This window comes from Nicotiana tabacum, chromosome 21 (assembly GCF_000715075.1).
Source record: "Nicotiana tabacum cultivar K326 chromosome 21, ASM71507v2, whole genome shotgun sequence".
Lineage (NCBI taxonomy): Eukaryota > Viridiplantae > Streptophyta > Magnoliopsida > Solanales > Solanaceae > Nicotiana > Nicotiana tabacum.
The window spans coordinates 43,827,035-43,846,536 of record NC_134100.1 but is presented as its reverse complement, the minus strand read 5'-3'; the positions used below and the strand labels follow the sequence as shown (position 1 = coordinate 43,846,536).

At 40.9% G+C, this 19,502-nt stretch overlaps 1 protein-coding gene and 1 pseudogene across 6 annotated transcripts; one reads left to right on the top strand and one right to left on the bottom strand.

Annotated features, from left to right (window-relative positions):
- The first annotated feature begins 466 nt into the window (after positions 1 to 466).
- On the top strand, positions 467 to 3,233 carry LOC107801911 (uncharacterized). 6 transcript variants are annotated; one of them, XR_012704367.1, is made up of 3 exons: positions 467 to 604; positions 1,568 to 1,753; positions 2,061 to 2,405. XR_012704367.1 is itself a non-coding variant. In XM_016625324.2 (3 exons), exon 3 carries the CDS (start codon positions 2,418 to 2,420, stop codon positions 3,045 to 3,047), a length of 630 nt encoding a protein of 209 aa, XP_016480810.1. In that variant the 5' UTR covers positions 478 to 604; positions 1,655 to 1,753; positions 2,061 to 2,417; the 3' UTR covers positions 3,048 to 3,233. The 6 variants fall into 6 exon arrangements, 5 of the variants coding, with proteins under 5 accessions (XP_016480811.1, XP_075098081.1, XP_016480810.1 ...); XM_016625324.2 differs by having other exon boundaries at positions 478 to 604; positions 1,655 to 1,753; positions 2,061 to 3,233; XM_075241982.1 differs by having other exon boundaries at positions 478 to 604; positions 1,655 to 1,899; positions 2,061 to 3,233.
- Positions 3,234 to 3,787: 554 nt separating this feature from the next.
- LOC107801910 (pleiotropic drug resistance protein 1-like) lies at positions 3,788 to 18,820 on the bottom strand (annotated as a pseudogene).
- Positions 18,821 to 19,502: the final 682 nt, after the last annotated feature.

Below are 19,502 nucleotides of genomic sequence, written 5' to 3'. Positions count from 1 at the left end.
CCCAAACCATATCCACACTTCATAAGAGCTGTTCCCGTGTGACCCGTCCATTCATCATTTAGAAAGGACACAAATTCTTGATTCACCTATTCTAAGCTTCCACGTGTCCATTTCACCCTTCCTTCTCCTAGCAATTTTATTCATTCGACCAGTTTTAGAGCCCGTTTGGATGTAAGAAATTTTTTATCTTTTTTCGATAAATTTTTAATTTTTTTGAAATTAGACTTTGGTCATAATTTTTTTAATTTTTATTTGAAAATATATTTTAAATTTTTTTGAAAATTTAAAAAACTCTAAAAAATTATTTTTTTAAAATTTTCGCTTAAATCACTCACAAAACTTCAAAAACAACTAAATTTATATTCATCTCCAAACACAACTCTAATTTTCAAATACTATTTTCACTTTGTCACCCTTTTTTTTTTTTTTTTTTAATTTACAATTCTTATGTCCAAACGCCCACTTAATAATATTTCAGTCTCATTCTCTCTCTCCCCTTTTTCTGTTGAATTTTGAGTGCCTTATCAATATAAGATCCATTCATACACCTTTCCATAGTACGATTCTGCAAATATATATCATCTCCTCTTTGTTTCTCCAACAGGTCTGCTATTTTTCTTTTATACAATCTTCCATTATGTTTAATTAAGATCTGTAAGTTTTATAATCTGGTGGTTATGTGGGGGTAATGGGTATGTGCGATCTGATCATATTAGCGTGTAAAAATGGTTAATTTTGTTGAAAGTTGAGGCTTTTGTATGTGGGTCGAATATGATTATCTGAATTACATTTTTTCAATTTGGATATGAACTAAAGTTGAATTGGGTTCTTTTTTTTTTTTTTTTTTTGGTTTCTCTTTTTTGTTGTTTATGTCTGATTATTGATGAATTGGGTTTCTGTTGATTTTCAGTAGGCATCTTAAGATGATTTCAATTTTGTAAAATTGGGGTTTTGTTAATTTCCTTCCTTGCTACCCCCCCCCCACCCCCCCCCTCCCCCCAAAAAAAAAACCCCATTTTCCCCCATGGCGTTCTTGTTTGGGAAAATAGTATGCTAATTCCAACTAACTACGAATGGCTAAATTGTTTTTTTTTAATGAAACAAGTAAGTCTTGTTAATGCATCTAATTTGATAATTTGTATGCTAGTTTCATTGTTTTTATTTCATTGTGTGCTAGCTATAATTTTATTTTTTGAAACAATTAAAGTTTTTCCAGAGTAACTTGGTCACGTCCGGCAAACCATTTCTGGAAAGTAGTACGCTAATTCAGCTACAGATGGCTAACTTATTGTTGTATGAGAAAAACTTGGGCTTTTTTGACTTGTAAAGAAAAAGGGAACAATTGGGGTTTTTTCAAATTGCTTCCTCAGTTGAGTGTTTCTTTTCTTTTTTTCTGAAACTTGTTAGCTAGTTCCGCTACGACTGACTAAAATTTTGTCTTATGAAACAACTAAATTATATTTAGGAGTTGCTTTTCCTTTCTTTTTTTTCATCAAAGGGATGAAATTATAATGCATGATGGGATTTTGAGATAGTAAGCTGATATGGAAGCTCTTAATACCTCCAGGTGTTCATAAGATCAATTTGTGGAATCATGGAGGATTTTGTCCCTGCAAATGATTTAAGTGATGTTAATTGTCTGTCATTTACCCAGGGATTTTGATGCTTTGTTAAGAAATATATCTATGGTGGAACGTTAATCCTAGCCAGTCAATTTCGAAATATACTCAAATGGATGGCTTGGGTTTACCAGGTGCATTCTTTCCATTCAAGAAATAGTCATTTGCTAATGTAGCTATCAAGCTGTTCATCTCGTATCTTTCTCTCCATTGTTGTTGTGGTGGTGGAAGTGTTAGTGATATCTAGTTCGGTTTTCTCCAGACAAGGAAGATAACTGTTGTAATGCATCTTACTTATGGAGGTTCATGAGTCATTAATTGACCTGTCTAGGTTTTTCTTTGTGATACACATGATGTAGTATGAACTTTATTAATTCCATTTTGGAAATGTCTTTCATTCTAATGTACTTTATTTACATATTTTCTTTTGTCTGCTTGTAGGAGGGAAGGCCATGTGAGTGGTTTGAAGCAGAGTGAACAGATAATATATTAAATTTCAGTGGCGATATTAGTTTGGTATTGCTGGGAGATGGTTAAACGCAAGGGTTGTGAGAAACTGGGAAGAATGGTGAGGGACAGGTCTGGTAGTGCTTACCAGTCTTCTCTTCTTCAGTCCCCTGTTGTTTCTGTTTGGGATTGTATTGTGCGCAAAATGAGGTATTCCTATATACCTGAGTGGGTGTAGCTGCAGTTTTAGTATTTTGGTTTCATTACAGTTTTCATATTTGGAATCATTAGTTTTTTGCTATAGTATTAATAACAAAGTATAGAAGGAAACGGAAATAAATAGTTGTAGAGATGGAATGTGCTAAAGCTTCACCTGCTGTTAGAAAAGGGAACAAGAAGCAAGTAAAGGATGAGTTGGATCGGATTAAACAGGCTGAAAAAAAAAAGAGGCGCTTAGAGAAAGCCTTGGCTACTTCAGCTGCCATCCGCTCCGAATTAGAAAAGAAGAAACAGAAAAAGAAAGAAGAACAGCAAAAGCTTGATGAAGAGGGTGCTGCAATCGCTGAGGCAGTTGCTCTGCATGTCCTAGTAGGTGAGGACTCAGATGATTCATGTAAGCTTTTGCTGGAGAAGGATGAAGAATCAAACCCATGGGATATTGGTAGCAATTTTGATTTTTTTATGGGCGGATATAGAGCCATGCTTCCTCATCAAGAACTCCCAAAATATTCAGTTGAAGGAACACAGTGGGTGTCTGGTCCCAACAGGTATGGATGCATGTGTGAGCAGGAAAATACCACGTGGATGGTCTCTTCTGTACCTTGGGCAGGGAATGGTCACCATCAATGGTTTGATGTGGGGAATTGGGAGTTTGCCAGACTTTCTGCTGGACTTCTTGCAGCACAAGCTGTCTCATCACTTCAGATTGCAGAAGATGCTCTAATGGACTCATATGTCTTCAGTCGGATGCTGAGAGAGTGAACTGGAGGTCTAACGTCTATCATCCAGTTGGTCGGTACTTTATGAGATGTTTTTTTTTTGTGGTTTCGAATAATTCCATGTATATATATTTCTGATGAACTCAATCCGCATTGTTTTTGACTTTTTATGCTTGTGTCGGTCGTAAGCCTTTAAAATTCACTACATAATTCCTGGATGATTATTGCACTACGAATGTTACATTGTTGTTCTGATTGTGAAACTATAGTATGCTGTTGTTGATGGGAATCCACAGCTTAGATTAATTAGAGATAATCCTGAGGGCATCATCTATTGGGAAATTTGAATTGTCTCTTTGGTAGAAAATTGAGCAAGAAATTGTTCTGTTCGCGTTTTAACTGGTATTGTATCATTTTCTTAGATATATTAAGTTTTGATTTGAAGGTGTTCATGTGGTCTACCCAATGTTGGGCCACACCCACGTTATGATACTCGATGCTCTATATGTCCAGCTCTAGACGCGTAGGGGTTAGAATCTCACGTGTATCAGATATAGTCTTGTTATATAACTTGGAAAATCCTGCTAATTGAGCGATCTTTCTTATGGTTGAATTGGGTCCAACGTCCTTTTATTAAAATCCTCATACAAGACTTATGAACCATTACTTATATGTTGAGGGAAGAAAGCTTCCCTTGCTTCAGCCTTCCAAAACAAGTGATTAGATTTCTCATGGCAAGAGGTTTTGCAGCTTATTATCTAGAGGAGTATAAATGTGGTCTACAGGGTACATGAATATCCATTACAGCTTTTCCATTGTAAAATAGAGGAAAACAAAACAGGAGAAAGGATGGTAAAAAGAAAAGTAGAAATTTATAAAATTACCGTAATGTATACATTCTATCGACCCGAAAGCCCTTTTCCTATCTCAATACACGGACTAATCTATCTTTTCTGGAAGTTAAATGCCTTGGTTGAATATGCAAATACGAAGCCAAAACAACAGAAAATCCAACATGAATGAGGGCTACATATCCCACAAAATCATGTTTGAAGTCAAAGTAACTCTATAAATTGTTCCGCTGTTTCATTGCTATCAAGCTTGTCCTTTATGTCTCCAAACTGTGAGACCATTAGTCCAATAATGTCCAAGATCTAGGACAAACGTAATAGTACCATCTCCACCAAACTGGAATACTCTGTTATAATCCAGATAAAAAAAGGAGAACATAGTTGTTAGTTTCTTTTTTCTTTTTCGGTGTTAAAACAACAGTGTGGAATGAGATCACTCGATGAAAACTTTTAGAACAAATATTAGTAATAGATTCAAATTACTACAATCATTGTGTATACATTTGTTGTACAAAAGAATACTACAATGTAACTTACTGTTTTTGGAATGATAAATCTTGAGAAAAGATTCCAATGTACATAAAATGCAGATGAAACGATGGTGGCAAGGGTATGATTAGGAGTAGCAGCTACTGTCATCATCCCCAAAAACGTAAAATATAGCAAGGTGAAGTACATGAAGAAGAGATACCAAAAGAACTTGGAAAGTGTCCACTCATATCCTATCATGGCATAGACTATACGACTGTCTGGAGGAATAGGTAAGGGAGCTCAATCATAAACTGTATAACCAAAAATATTCCATGAGGCTGGTTAATAGATTACCTTATTTTTATGAAAGGCTGGTTAATATGGACCTGTCCAAAAGCATAAGGTAGAGCAGAATACATCCCCGCTGCCCTTTCCCTAAGGAAAACTGTCCTCTCTATGGAGATAATTGACAGTGTATACGGTTAAAATCGGGACCACCCGATTTTACTATTTGATCAAGACCGGGAGATCGCATCGAAGGATGGCCTCGTAACGGAACAGACTAAACCGCGAGGATAAGGTACCGAGTTCAGAATCGAAGTACCTGTCGAGATCGAGGCTAGTAGCGATCGAAGCCAAATGAGACAGACATCGAGCAAGATCGAAGATAGCACAATAACAGAAAGGCGAGATATCTATGACTGGTTGAGGATCATGGCGTAAATCTCGGAAAGGATCAAATCAGAAACGGTTAATTAGCTAATCATGAGATTTTCTTCTGTAATTAGAATTATACCATAAGTGGAATTCCTCTACTATTTAAGGGGGGGTTCTAATGATTCTAATCATCTGTAAGACACATTGTTCACAGATATAAAAGCAATATAATTCTCTTTCTCGTTTATACTATTGTTCATCAGCTTGTTATATTTTAATTGTTGTTGCATCAACCAGTTCGAGGGTATCTAAACTCGAGAGCTGAGTTCCATTCTAACACTGGTTTGCTTTACTTTATAGTTCATTTCTGTTATTAATCTTCATATTTATGAATTGGTATTAAGTGAAATCACGTATCCTTAGAACCACATTATAAGTTTAATTGTTATCCAATTTTAAGGATAAACAGTTTGGCGCCCACCGTGGGGCCAAGGATAATAATGATTGCTTAATACTGATTCTAATAACACACACTGCTTTACACTTATTCTCGTAAGAATCTTTGTTTTCAGGATAAACATGTCAAACTCACAAGCAACACCTACACATGGTGACAACGACCTCGGATTTCACGGGAAAAATGACAATATAGCTGCCCCAGGGATCGAGGCACCTCAGGCTGACCTTGAGGGAGCACCAATTGCAAATCCCATCGATGTCAGTTCACATGCCGCCCTAAATGCAAATTTGGGCATTAATCCCGAAGGTAGCGTATGCAGGGAAGTTCGATCAGGTGGTCGAGGTACGCAGGGCAAAGAAGATGGTGAAGTTAGCCTCCAATTGATATTCGAAATGTTACATGCTCAACAAGCCGCTATAGCACAACTACAAAATCAGCACCGAACACCGAGTAGGATCGAACCAGAAGTTGTCCACAGGACCGAGCCTGTGCCGGAAAGGTCAAACGCCAACGAATCGGGGACTGACCCCGCCGTTATGAAAATGCTCAAGGAGCTCACTAAATGGATTGAATCGGGAGAAAAGAAAATTGAGGCAAATGACAAGAAAGTTGAGACATACAACTCCCGGGTTGACCAAATACCGGGGACACCGCCGATTCTAAAGGGTATGGATTCAAAGAAATTCATACAAAATCCTTTCCCTCCAAGTGCGGCTCCGAAACCTATTCCGAAGAAATTCCAAATGCCATAAATTCCTAAGTACAATGGTATTCCCAACCCTAATGAGCATGTCACTTCTTATACATGCGCAATAAAAGGAAATGACTTGGAAGACGATGAGATTGAATCTGTTATACTGAAGAAATTTGGAGAAACCTTGTCGAAAGGAGCAATGATATGGTACTATAATTTGCCGCCTAATTCCATCGATTCCTTCGCCATGCTTGCAGACTCCTTCGTAAAGGCACATGCAGGAGCAATAAACTTTGCGACTAGGAAGTCGGACCTCTTCAAGGTGAAACAAAAAGACAATGAAATGTTTAGGGAATTCGTATCTCGGCTCCAGATAGAACACATGGAACTACCACCGATCACAGACGATTAGGTTGTTCAAGACTTTACTCAAGGTTTGAACAAATGAAGTCCAGTGGCATCACGACAGCTAAAGTAGAATTTAATTGAATATCCAGCGGTAACCTAGGCCGATGTACATAATCGGTACAAGTCAAAGATCAGGGTCGAAGATGATCAATTGGGGACACCTTCCGGTTCCGTTTATCCAAACAGGCCCATCGACAGAACTCAAAGGGATATCGACAGAGAACCCCGGTCGAACAGAGATCGGTACCAACCATACAACGCAGATCGAAGAAACAGCAGTGCAGGACGCAATCCAATCCGAAATGATCGAAGGAACGACCGAGGACATAGCTCTCGAGGGATCATGAGCAAAAGTGGCTTCGATAAACATGCCGATCCCACAAAAGTACCACGATTATCAGAATACAACTTCAGCATCGACGCATCAAGTATTGTGTCAGCCATTGGGAGAATTAAAGATACTAGATGGCCCAGACCCCTACAAACCGATCCATCCCAAAGAAACCCCAATCAAATATGCAAATACCATGGTACACATGGTCATAGAACTGAAGACTGCAGACAACTAAGGGGGGAGGTGGCCCGACTATTCAGCGAGGGTCACCTTCGAGAATTCTTGAGCGACCGAGCTAAAAACCATTTCAAAGACAGGGATACAAACAAGAAAAACGAGCAGGAAGAACCACAACACGTGATTCACATGATCGTTGGTGGGGTCGATATTCCACAAGGGCCTGTGTTCAAACGCACTAAAGTATCAATCAATAGGGAAAAACGAACTCGAGACTACGTGCCAGAAGTCACTTTATCATTCAATGATGAGGAAGCAGAAGGAATATCATAACCCCATAATGATGCTTTGGTAATCTCTATCCTTATGAATAAAATTTAGGTTAAACGTATTTTAATTGATCCAGGAAGCTCGGCCAATATTATTCAATCGAGGGTCGTGGAGCAGCTCGGCCTACAAGATCAGATCGTACCCACAACTTGTATTCTCAATGGCTTCAACATGGCGAGTGAAACAACTAAAGATGAAATCATCCTACCAATAAATGTAGCCGAAACTATTCAAGAAACAAAGTTCCATGTGATCGAGGGCGATATGAGATACAATGCACTGCTCGGAAGACCATGGATTCACAACATGAGGGAGGTCCCCTCAACCCTTCACCAAATGCTGAAGTTCTCAACATCGGATGGAGTAAAAATGGTGTATGGGGAACAACATGCTGCCAAAGAGATGTTCGTGGTCGACGAAGTAATACCGGTATCGGCGCTTTCGTCAACAAAGGGATCAGAGTCCAAAGGAAAACATGAAGCTAAATAGCAACCACAACCACCAGCCTAGGATCAGTCGGAGAACCAGGGAAGGGACGACGACGATGACTACTGGACCCCTCGGTCCTTCATAATCCCCGAGGATTCTGACGCCACCAAATCGACAGTCGAAGAGCTGGAGCAAGTCATACTGATCGAGCATCTACCTAATCGAAAGGTATACCTGGGTACGGGGTTAACTCCCCAGCTCAAGGAAAAACTCATTAAATTTCTTATCAATAATATGGATTGTTTTTCTTGGTCCCACATAGATATGACATGGATCCCGCCGGAGATCACTATACATCGACTGAGCTTGGATCCGAAGTTCCGCCCGGTAAAACGAAAAAGAAGGCCCCAGTCCGAGGTAAAACATGCATTCATCAAGGATGAGGTAGCCAAACTTCTCAAAATAGGATCTATTCGGGAAGTAAAATATCCCGAATGGTTAGCAAACGTGGTCGTAGTCCCTAAAAAGGGAAATAAACTTAGAATGTGCGTAGACTATAAAGATTTAAACAAAGCATGTCCTAAAGATTCTTTTCCTCTGCCGAATATCGATCGCATGATCGTTGCAACGGCCGACCACGATATCCCTAGTTTTCTCGATGCATACTCCGGGTACAATCAAATACAAATAAACCCGAAGGATCAGGAAAAGACATCGTTCATCACTAAGTACGACACCTATTGTTATAACGTAATGCCGTTTGGACTAAAAAATGCTGGTGCCATTTATCAACGCTTAGTAAATCGAATGTTCGAAGAACAAATAGGCAAATCAATAGAGGTTTATATTGATGATATGCTAGTTAAGTCCCAGCGAGCAGAGGACCATTTGACACATTTGCAGGAAACCTTCGATATACTAAGAAAATACTACATGAAACTCAACCCGGAGAAATGTGCATTCTGGGGCGGCTCAGGCAAGTTCCTCGGCTTTATGGTATCAAATCGGGGGATCGAAATCAACCCCGATAAGATCAAGGCAATCAAAGACATCACATCCGTGGACAATGTTAAGGCCGTACAAAGATTAACAGGGAGCATAGCCGCCCTAGGCCGATTCATATCGAGGTCTTCAGATAGAAGTCACAGGTTCTTCTCACTTCTCAAAAAGAAGAACAATTTTGCATGGACCCCAGAATGCCAACAAGCATTGGAAGGATTAAAGCGATACCTCTCGAGCCCGTCACTACTTCATACTCCGAAAGCGGACGAGCAACTCTACTTGTACTTAGCAGTCTCGAAGATCGCGATATGTGGGGTCCTAGTTCGAGAAGAGCAAGGTACACAATTTCCTGTTTACTATGTTAGTCGAACTTTAGGTGAGGCCGAGACCCGGTACCCACACTTAAAAATATTAGCGCTTGCCCTAATAAGCGCCTCTAGGAAATTAAAACCATATTTTCAGTGTCACCCGATCTGTGTAGTGACTACTTATCCCCTTCGCAATATTTTGCATAAGCCCGAACTTTCGGGCCGATTGGCCAAATGGGCAGTCGAGATTAGTGGGTACGATATCAAGTATCGACCCCGAACGACCATCAAGTCTCAAATCTTAGCGGACTTCGTGGCCGACTTTATGCCAGCCCTCATACCCGAGGTTGAAAAGGAACTATTGTTAAAGTCAGGTACATCATCGGGGGTGTGGACCCTCTTCACAGACGACGCTTCGAACGTGAAGGGGTCCGGGCTAGGCATCATTTTGAAGCCGCCCACAGGTAATACAATTAGACAAGCTATCAAAACTTTCAAGTTAACTAACAATGAGGCCGAGTATGAGGCCATGATTGCAGGTCTCGAGCTAGCTAAAGGTTTGGGAGCGGAAGTCATCGAGGCCAAATGTGACTCCCTACTTGTGGTAAACCAAGTCAACAGAACCTTCGAGGTTCGAGAAGATCAAATGCAAAGGTACTTGGACAAACTACAGGCGACTCTACATCGGTTTAAAGAATGGACCCTACAACATGTAACTCGAGAACAAAACAGCGAGGTCGATGCCCTTGCAAATTTGGGCTCATTGTCGAAGACAACGAGATTAGCTCGGGGACTGTCGTACAACTTTCAAGGTCAGTAATCGAAGAAGGCCACGCCGAAATCAACTCCACAAGTCTGACCTGGGATTGGAAGAACAAATATATTGAGTACCTAAAGAACGGGAAGCTTCCATCGGATCCTAAGGAATCGATGACTCTACGTACGAAGGCCGCATGATTCACATTGGCCGAAGATGGAACACTATATAGAAGGATGTTTGATGGACCATTGGCAATATGTTTGGGACCAGGAGATACCGACTACGTCCTACGAGAAATCCACAAGGGCACATGCGGAAATCATTCCAGTGCCGAATCATTGGTTCACAAAGTCATCAGAGCAGGATACTATTGGGCCGATATAGAAAAGGATACAAAAGAGTTTGTTCAAAAGTGCGACAAATATCAAAGGTATGCACCGATGATTCACCAACCCGGAGAGCAACAGTCTTATCCCTATGGCCATTCATGAAATGGGGAATGGATATCGTCAGCCCTCTACCATCGGCCCCAGGTAAAGCTAAATTTATTTTATTTATGACTGACTATTTCTCTAAGTGGGTTGAAGCACAGGTTTTCGAGAAAATTAGAGAGAAAGAAGTCATAGACCTTATCTGGGACCACATTATATGCCGATTCGGGATGCCTGCCGAGATCGTATGCGACAATGGAAAGCAATTCGTCGGCAGCAAGGTGACAAAGTTTCTTGAAGATCACAAAATAAAAAGGATCCTATCGACGCCATATCATCCTAGTGGGAACGGATAGGCCAAATCGACAAATAAGACCATTATTCAAAATCTAAAGAAAATATTGAACGATGCTAAGGGAAAATGGAGAGAAATATTGCTCGAAGTCCTTTGTGCGTATCGAACAACGTCAAAATCTAGTACGGGAGAAACACCGTTCTCTTTAGTATATGGTGCCGAAGCTCTGATCCCGGTTGAAGTCGGGGAACCTAGCGTTAGGTTTCGATACGCAATGGAAAAGTCAAATCACGAGGCTATGAATACAAGCCTCGAATTGCTAGATGAAAAAAGGGAAGCCGTCCTCGTTCGAATGGACACACAGAAACAACGAATCAAAAGGTACTACAATCGAAGATCCAATCTTCGACACTTTAAAATTGGGGACTTGGTTCTAAGGAAGGTCCCCCTCAATACTCGAGACCCAAACGAAGGAAAACTTGGCCCGAATAGGGAGGGACCGTATCAGGTCCTCGATATCATTGGAAAGGGATCCTACAAACTTGGCACGATGAACGACGAACAATTACCAAACAATTGGAACATATCACTCCTCAAATGATAATACTGCTAAGGTACGACCTTCTCCATTTTCGTTTATATTTTATACTAACCATTTGCAGGTGTTTAATCGAAGACACCAAAGGATTCTTCAAACACAAAGTCCCTAGGTATGAATGTACGTGTTGCACTCTTTTTCCCTTAGACCGATTTTTGTCCCAAATGGGTTTTTCCGGCGAGGTGTTTAACGAGGAAACCATTGTTCGTGCTATCTTAGAGCAATTCAACAGTATCCGAGGCTCCTTTACAATCAACCTCGAATACTGGGGGCATCACCCTCGGATAGTTACAAGGAAAATACTTCATGTCGACAGGGTCTCGATAGGTAAAGGACCAAACGGTCAAATGAACCGTGTCCATGTAGATTACTCGAGCCCTAATGGCAAAATATGTACGCATATATAATCTATTGAAAGAAGTACTTTTCCTTACCAGATGTTCCATGCTTTAGAGAAATTTATACTTTACAATTTCATACTTATGATCTATTGTGGAAACTGGCTTAAGGGCTGATCACAACTGAAGTTCAAGCAATTTACCCTATACTCGGGGACTGCCGTCCAAAAAATCGACATGATCGAATTACTAAACCTCGAAATCATAAGACCTTAAAAAGGCAATCCTCGATTTTATAGGCCACGGCCACCCCACTCAGGGACTAACACTTCGAACGAGTTTGAAGTATAGCAGGGAAACAAGCCTAAGGGGCAAATCCCAAACTAAAGGCTACGGCCAAATTAACACGGTTTGGAGACGTCCGAATTCCGTTATAAAATAGGCCTTCAAATATTCTCATAAACCGGTTAAAAAAGGCAACCCTCGGCTGAATTACTAAGGGTCTCGATAATATCGACCCTCAAAAAACCCTAAGGGGTAGCGAATTTTTCGAACTCCCGGACGATTTTGTGCTAAGGCATAACAAAGCAAAGGACTTCGATAACACCAATCCTCGAAAAACCTAATGGGTACAAATTTATCTCGTGCTAAGGCTTGACAAATTTTTATGATTAATTTTTAAGCCGAAAAAGGGGAAAAGCCATTCTTTTGAGGCCATATCGGCCTAATTCAAGAGCCTAAGGGCCATTTTATTTTTTGAGTTCGAGAAATTTTCCTTACTCAACTAAAACCTAAGGGTCATTCTACTTCAAGTTCGAGCAAGTACTCACTCAATTTTAAAGACTACACTGGTCCGACTTCGGTCTAGTTGCCTAAAGTCCTAAACTTGTGAGCAAAATCTCCATAAGGCATAAAGGCATGAATGAAATAGAATTTTCACGAGGCAAGAAATAGAATAAAGACAAGTCAGAGAGAAAAAAGATCTTTTATCTATACGAAAATATTTACAAAGATCGATCAGGGTCCCACACAAAAAATAAAAAAGCCTAAGATTCCTAATTTTCCTCAGGGGCAGCTTCTTCTCCATCGAGGTCCTCCCCATTCTCAGACCCGCTCTTGCTGCCATCATCATCATCATCGAAATGGCCAGCGCTCTAGCATCAGCTTCATGCTCTTTAGCCTTTATTATGTCGTCGGTAAGATCGAAACCTCGAGCATGGATCTTCTCGAGGGTTTCCCTCCGAGATTGGCATTTGGCGAGTTCAGCAATCCAATGTGCTCGAGTTTGAGTGGTATCGGCTGCTTCTCTCGCTTGGACTTGAGCGGCTTCAGCATCGTCCCGGTAGACGGCCACGATCGCCTCTGCCTCGGCCTTTTCCTTTTCGGCTTCAGATTGGGCCTTTGCAAGTTTGGAAGCCAATCGAGCCTCGAGCTCCTTTATTTTCTTTGCCTGAGCTGAGCTCTTATCCTTCATGCATCGAAGCTGACTTTCGACCAATGACAATTGGGCTCGAGCAGCCTCTTTTTCAGCAGCAAAGCGGTCCATGCTTTCTTTCCATCCCAAGTTCTCCGCCTTCATCATGTCGACCTTCTCGCGGAATTGCTCGATCCTCTCGACCTTTTGCTAGAGCTGTGAGATTGATATGTTAGCCACCGTTCCCGAATCAAGCTCATAGGCTTTTAAGATTTTCATTACCTGCTCGATCAAGTCGGTCTGATCTTGGTGAGCCTTGGCCAACTCGACTCGGAGGTCCTTGATCTCCTCTTCTTTTTGCCCACTAAGGAGTTTAAGGTCATTTCTCTCCTCCATGAGCCCTCGGAGGTCGGCCTCACATCGGCTCAGTTCTGCTCGGGACTTTGAAAACACCTCCTGATGGAGAGCCAAAGCCTATACGGAAAAAAGAAGGGAAGTTAGACAGGAAGAGAAGAAATAAACTAAGTATGATATCGACAAAAGAAGTTGAGACTCACCCAATTCAAGGCTTGTTGAGCTTCATCGAAGAGACTTGATGCTTCATTCAGGTCGGTAGCATCCTCGACCCCGATAAAGTAACCACGGAAGGGGTCCTCCCCTCCATTGGCCCTGTCTACTTTGGGAGTCCTCATAGCTTGGGCCTCCCAAATTGCCTCCTCGGAAAATGCAGGGAGAATCGGCGAGTCTCCAATATCTATTACCCCAAGTAAGCCACTTGGGGCGTTTTCCTCACTGCGAAGGGCCTTGGAGCTGGCCCCTTCAGACATACCCGCCTTTTGCTCACCTCGATGGGAGGCATCTTCGATCTTCGACGACTCGGGGACTTTGCCAGAGTCCTTTTCAAAGACCCCCTCGGCTCGAGGCGAAATCTCCTCGACCACCACCGACTCAGTGGACTTTGAGGCCTCGATGGTTTTCTTCACGCGAGCCACCAATTCTGAGCCATTGTCTTCATCTTCTTCTTCTTCCTCCCTTAGCCATTGAATCACATCCGAAGGCAGGGTAACGATGTCTTTCTTTAGCTTACGAACCAGATTCTTCTTAGACTTTGGATCCTCGAAGGTTGAGGTCTTTTTCCTCTTCTTATCCGGGTCGAAGTCTCCTCCTCATCAGACGGGGGCCTCATGACCGCATCTTTGCCCAAGCCTGTACACGAGAAAATTGAATAAGTAGAAGAAGGGCATCTTAATCAAATCATCAAATACACAAAAAGTGGGCTTACCATGAGTATTGGCCTCCCATCGGCCCTTTGCTAAATCGCGCCATGAGCGCTCAGCGCATGTAGAGGTCGAGGCCAGGTTCCGAACCCAGCTCTCGAGGTTGGGAATCGCACGAGGCATCTAAGCGACTGCTAAATCATGGAAAAAGACATCAATGAGAAAATATAAAGGAACAAATAATACATGGACGGTGGCCTCATGACCGGGGTCGAAGTCTCCTCCTCATCAGACGGAGGCCTCATGACCGCATCCTTGCCCAAGCCTGTACACGAGAAAATTGAATAAGTAGAAGAAGGGCATCTTAATCAAATCATCAAATACACAAAAAGTGGGCTTACCATGAGTCTTGGCCTCCCATTGGCCCTTTGCTAAATCGCGCCATGAGCGCTCGGTGCATGTAGAGGTCGAGACTAGGTTCCGAACCCAGCTCTCGAGGTTGGGAATCGCACGAGGCATCCAAGCGACTGCTAAATCATGGAAAAAGACATCAATGAGAAAATATAAAGGAACAAATAATACATGGAAGCTAACAGTGAGACGGTACTTATGATTCATGTTCCATTTCTCAGGAAATGGCATCTTATCGGCTGGGATTAGGTCAGAAGTCCTCACTCGAATGAACCGGCCCATCCAGCCTCGATCCTTGTCCTCATCTATGCTCAAGAATAGCACTTTGGTAGCCCGATGTTAGAGTTTTATTAACCTGCCTCGATAGAGGCAGGGGCTATACAATCTGATAAGGTGATCGAGGGTGAAAGGGAGCCCCTCGACTTTGCTCACGAAGAATCAGAGAAGAATAACAATTCACCAAAAGGAAGGATGGATTTGGCCTAGGGTTATTTGATATTGATGGCAAAAATCAACAATGACGGGGTTGAGGGGGACCAGCGTGAAAGGGTAAGTGTAAACACTTAGAAACCCTTCCACATGGGTGGTGATGTCTTCTTTGGGGGTCGGGATCACCACCTCTTTGCCCTCCCAGTTGCAGTCTTTCTTTACCTACTTAAGGTATCCCTCACTTATCGAGCATATATACCTCGACATTGGCTCGCATCGACCAGGAATCGACGAGGCTTTATCGGTCTTGAAATCAAAGTTTAGAGCGCACCCCCCAGGAATGCATTCCTCAAGAGGGGTCCACCGGTATTTTTCTGCCGGCCGATTGAGAAGATGAAGCAATTTCTTTTTATGGTACTGTTTTCGACGTTTTTTTCCATTGTTTTGTAAGTTTGAAGAAGAGGAAGATAATAGGACCTGGCGTTTGAGAAAGAATTAATAGCAAAACCTGAAGATTTGTAAAAGGGAAGAACTTAGGAGATGTAAAAGCTTTGGAGATTAGAAGAAAGTGAAAGTAAAGTTTGAATCAATGAGGAAGGGGTCTATTTATTGGATTCACGGTGATGGTTCAAAGGCAGTAGTGGCCGACCACCAACTGACATTCATTAATGACTTAGGGAACTGCACCGACGGGACGTTTCGATCACTCCCGTTGCTTATGTCACGAGGATGACGTCATGACATGTCGAGATAGAAAATCGAAGGCTCAATTCGTTTCTTGTCATTTCACTCCAAAAAACGAGGGGACTATCTGTATACGGTTAAAATTGGGACCACCCGATTTTACTATTTGACCAAGACCGGGAGGTCGCATCAAAGGATGGCCTCGTAACGGAATAGACTAAATCACGAGGATAAGGTACCGAGTTCAAAATTGAGGTACCTATCGAGATCGAGGCTAGTAGCGATCGAAGCCAAATGAGACAGACATCGAGCAAGATTGAAGATAGCACAATAACAGGAAGTCGAGATATCCGTGACTGGTCAAGGATCATGGCGTAAATCTCGAAACGGATCAAATCAGAAAAAGGTTAATTAGCTTATCATGGGATTTCTTTCTGTAATTAGAATTATACCATAAGGGGAATTCTTCTACTATTTAAAGGGGAGTTCTAATCATTTGTAACACACATTGTTCACAGATATCAAAGCAATATAATTCTCTTTCTCATTTATACTATTGTTCATCAGCTTGTTATATTTTAATTGTTCTCGCATTAACCAGTTCGAAGGTATCCAAACTCGAGGGATGAGTTCCATTCTAACACTAGCTTGCTTTACTTTATAGTTCATTTTTGTTATTAATCTTCATATTTATCAATTAGTATTAAGTGCAATCACGTATTCTTAAAACCACATTAGAAGTTTAATTATTATCCAATTTTAAGGGTAAACAGACTGCACTGCTGAAGAATTTTGCACGCCAAGAAACAATACAGCAGCACACAGAGAATCTTTTGCATTGAAAAAATCTTGTTTCCATCTCCTAAAATATGGTGCAAGCAAACATTAGTCTAGAAACTAAGAGAAACAGAAATCTTGAAAATCAGGAACATTTCTTGTAGTGTATCTTGTATTTATTTTTTACCTCTTGGAGCTGAGATTCCATAATTTTGTGCCACACATTATAGCAACGAAGATCATAAAATAGAAGCCTGATAGCTGTATATGGAGGATTTCTCCAGTATGACCAGTGCTATTTCGCTATGCATTGTGTGTAGAAAGACAGAGTATTTTGTAGGGAAGTATAGATCATTTGAAACTAGGGCTGGCACACTTAGTTCCTTGATTAATGCTTCATTTCTCCTGAATTATATTGTAAATCAATCTAGCTTAGAATCATGATTAAATATTTGTAATTCCACAGTTTCAACTAGAGTTTGATTTTTGTTTCAAGAGATTTCGTACTTATTCAACTCTGAGTTCTTGTACAATTCTGCAAAGTCAATTCCAAGAAATGCTTCTTGTGCTGCTGTAGTGATCTCCAACATCCATATTGCAGGATTATAACCATCTTTGATTTTAGGGACTCTTTTATTCCCTGAGGCAAATAAGAAAAGAGCCCTTAGTTTTAGTACCTAGCCGGCATTATGATGCCAATTATTCTACCTAGGTTTATTTTATCACCTCGAAATACTTGGTAATTAAGCTGAGAAGAATGGCGTCCTAATGGATTGACATATATTTCTTCAGCTCCTCTTTTCAGGAGAAGCAGCTGCAGTTTGTTTTAGGATAATTAGCCTTCTTTTCTTGGAAGAAGATTACTTATAATTTCTAAAATCTATTTAAAGTAAATATTCTGACCTCATAAAAAATGCTTGGCCGATGAATGGTGCATACAACTGTTCGACCAGTATCTACTGTGCTTCTAACTGTCTTTATCACTATTGGAACTGCCCTAGCATCTAATCCCGGGGTTGGTTCATCCATGATTATAATGAAGGGATTGGCAACAAGCTCAACTGCAATAGTAAGTCTCTTTCTCTGTTCAGTTGGTAGACCATTCGCTCCAGGCAACCCGACTACTGATTTTCTTATTGGGTTAGCTCTACAAGTTCCATGACCGTTTCAATATACATCTGCAGCATCGGTATCTAGTTTATTAGCAGCCAGTTTATATAAGCATTACTAGTTTATCTTTCTAGTTGCAGTCTTTCCGAGGCAATCAAAGCCAAGCAGAATATTGCAGGGATTCATTTACTGTCACATGGTGAATGAATGTCAACTTGCTCACAGTATCGTGCTATTCGAGAAAATGTTTCTTGCTCTTTGGGGTATCCCGATATAGTGATGCTTCCCTCAATGTATCCGCCAGTTTTCCTACAAGCTAAGACATCCATTAGGGTCGTCTTACCCGCTCCAGTAACACCCATCAGAGCTGTCAAAACTCCAGTCCTAAAAGCACCACTTACACCTTTCAAGAGTTCAAGCCAATCCTCAGTAATTCCTTGAGCTTTCATTTTCTGGAGTCACAACATTGCTTTTATTTTGTGCACCATATAAACTTAAATAGCAAAAAGAGTTTAGCTTTTATCATCTGTAGCATTGGCTTGAGTATTACTTGCGAACATGTATATTATTTTTGTAAAAGTTTCAATAAAATTTTGTGGGCCCATCAAAAATGACATAATGAACAATAATCATCGCTTCGCTATGACTACCTGCTGCATATCTAATATCATCAAAAGCAAAACTGAGGGGATCAATAGGAAGAATCATTCCTCTTTTCCTCTTCCTGTTTGCATCGGCCTCGTTGATGCTGCCAGCTCTTTCTTCATTTTTGCAAAATAAAGGCCGAGGTTTCCCAAATGCTGCACAAACAGCACTAACACTCAATTAACATGTTGTCCTTGTATATATGGAATAGAGATTAGATTGCAAAACATGAGTTAACTGGATTCTTACGATTGAGATAAGTTAAGGCCACAGAGAAAAAGAAATTAAAGAGCAAAACATATCCGAGAAGAGCCCCTACTCCATTTTAACACCCGCTTGCATATGGAAAGAGTCCACGCGATTGTAAGAATGTTTCGCCTAAGCTATCCGTGGAGTTTGGAGGAACCTGCAAAATAAAGAAAAGGTGAACTGCAAACCTTTGACATCTTCTTTTTCATACAAGTCCATAATCTCTTACTTACATGCGCCCTACCTAACTCTTCACGAGAAATTCATTGACAGTAATTGCATTCTGTGCATACATTTTAGGTGAAAACCAGTAGCCCCATATCCACCATTTTTCACATCATCTTATAGACAATTAGCATTATCCTAGTTGATGCAAATCACAAAAAGGCTGGGCGAGCATATAAGATTGCCTACAATTTTAAATTTTGCAAGTCACAATGTTGCTGCTATTATTCGAGATGACCTTCTTTTTTGCTTATGATGAAAACGTCATCAATTTGGTATCCCATGGAATGAGCTGAATAGTAGATTCTAGAGTTACCTCACATGTCACACCAAGAAAATACTTTTTCTCATCTTATACACATGTCGACTACGGAGTTTTAAAGATGGGCAATGCCAGTGAGGTTAAGGTCTTTGGTGTTGGCACAGTTTGTTTGAAAACTAGTAATGGTTCAACATTAGTTTTTCAGAATGTCAAGCATGCTCTAGACTTTCTTTTCAATTTGATCTCCGTAGGAAGATAAGACGATGAAGGTTATCATAATGCCCTCTTTAATGGCCAATGGAAGCTCACCAAGGGCTCATTAATAGTGGCTCGAGGAGTCAAGTCTTCTCATTTATATGTGACGCAAGACTCTATTCTTAGTGAATCCATAAATCTGGTGGAAAGTGACATTTTATCAGAATTGTGGCACAAGAGACCGAGTCATATGAGCGAGAGGGAAATTACGTATTTGGCTAAGAAAATTTTTCTTCCTGGAGTGAAACAAGCTCGTACTTCACCTGCTAACAGTTCA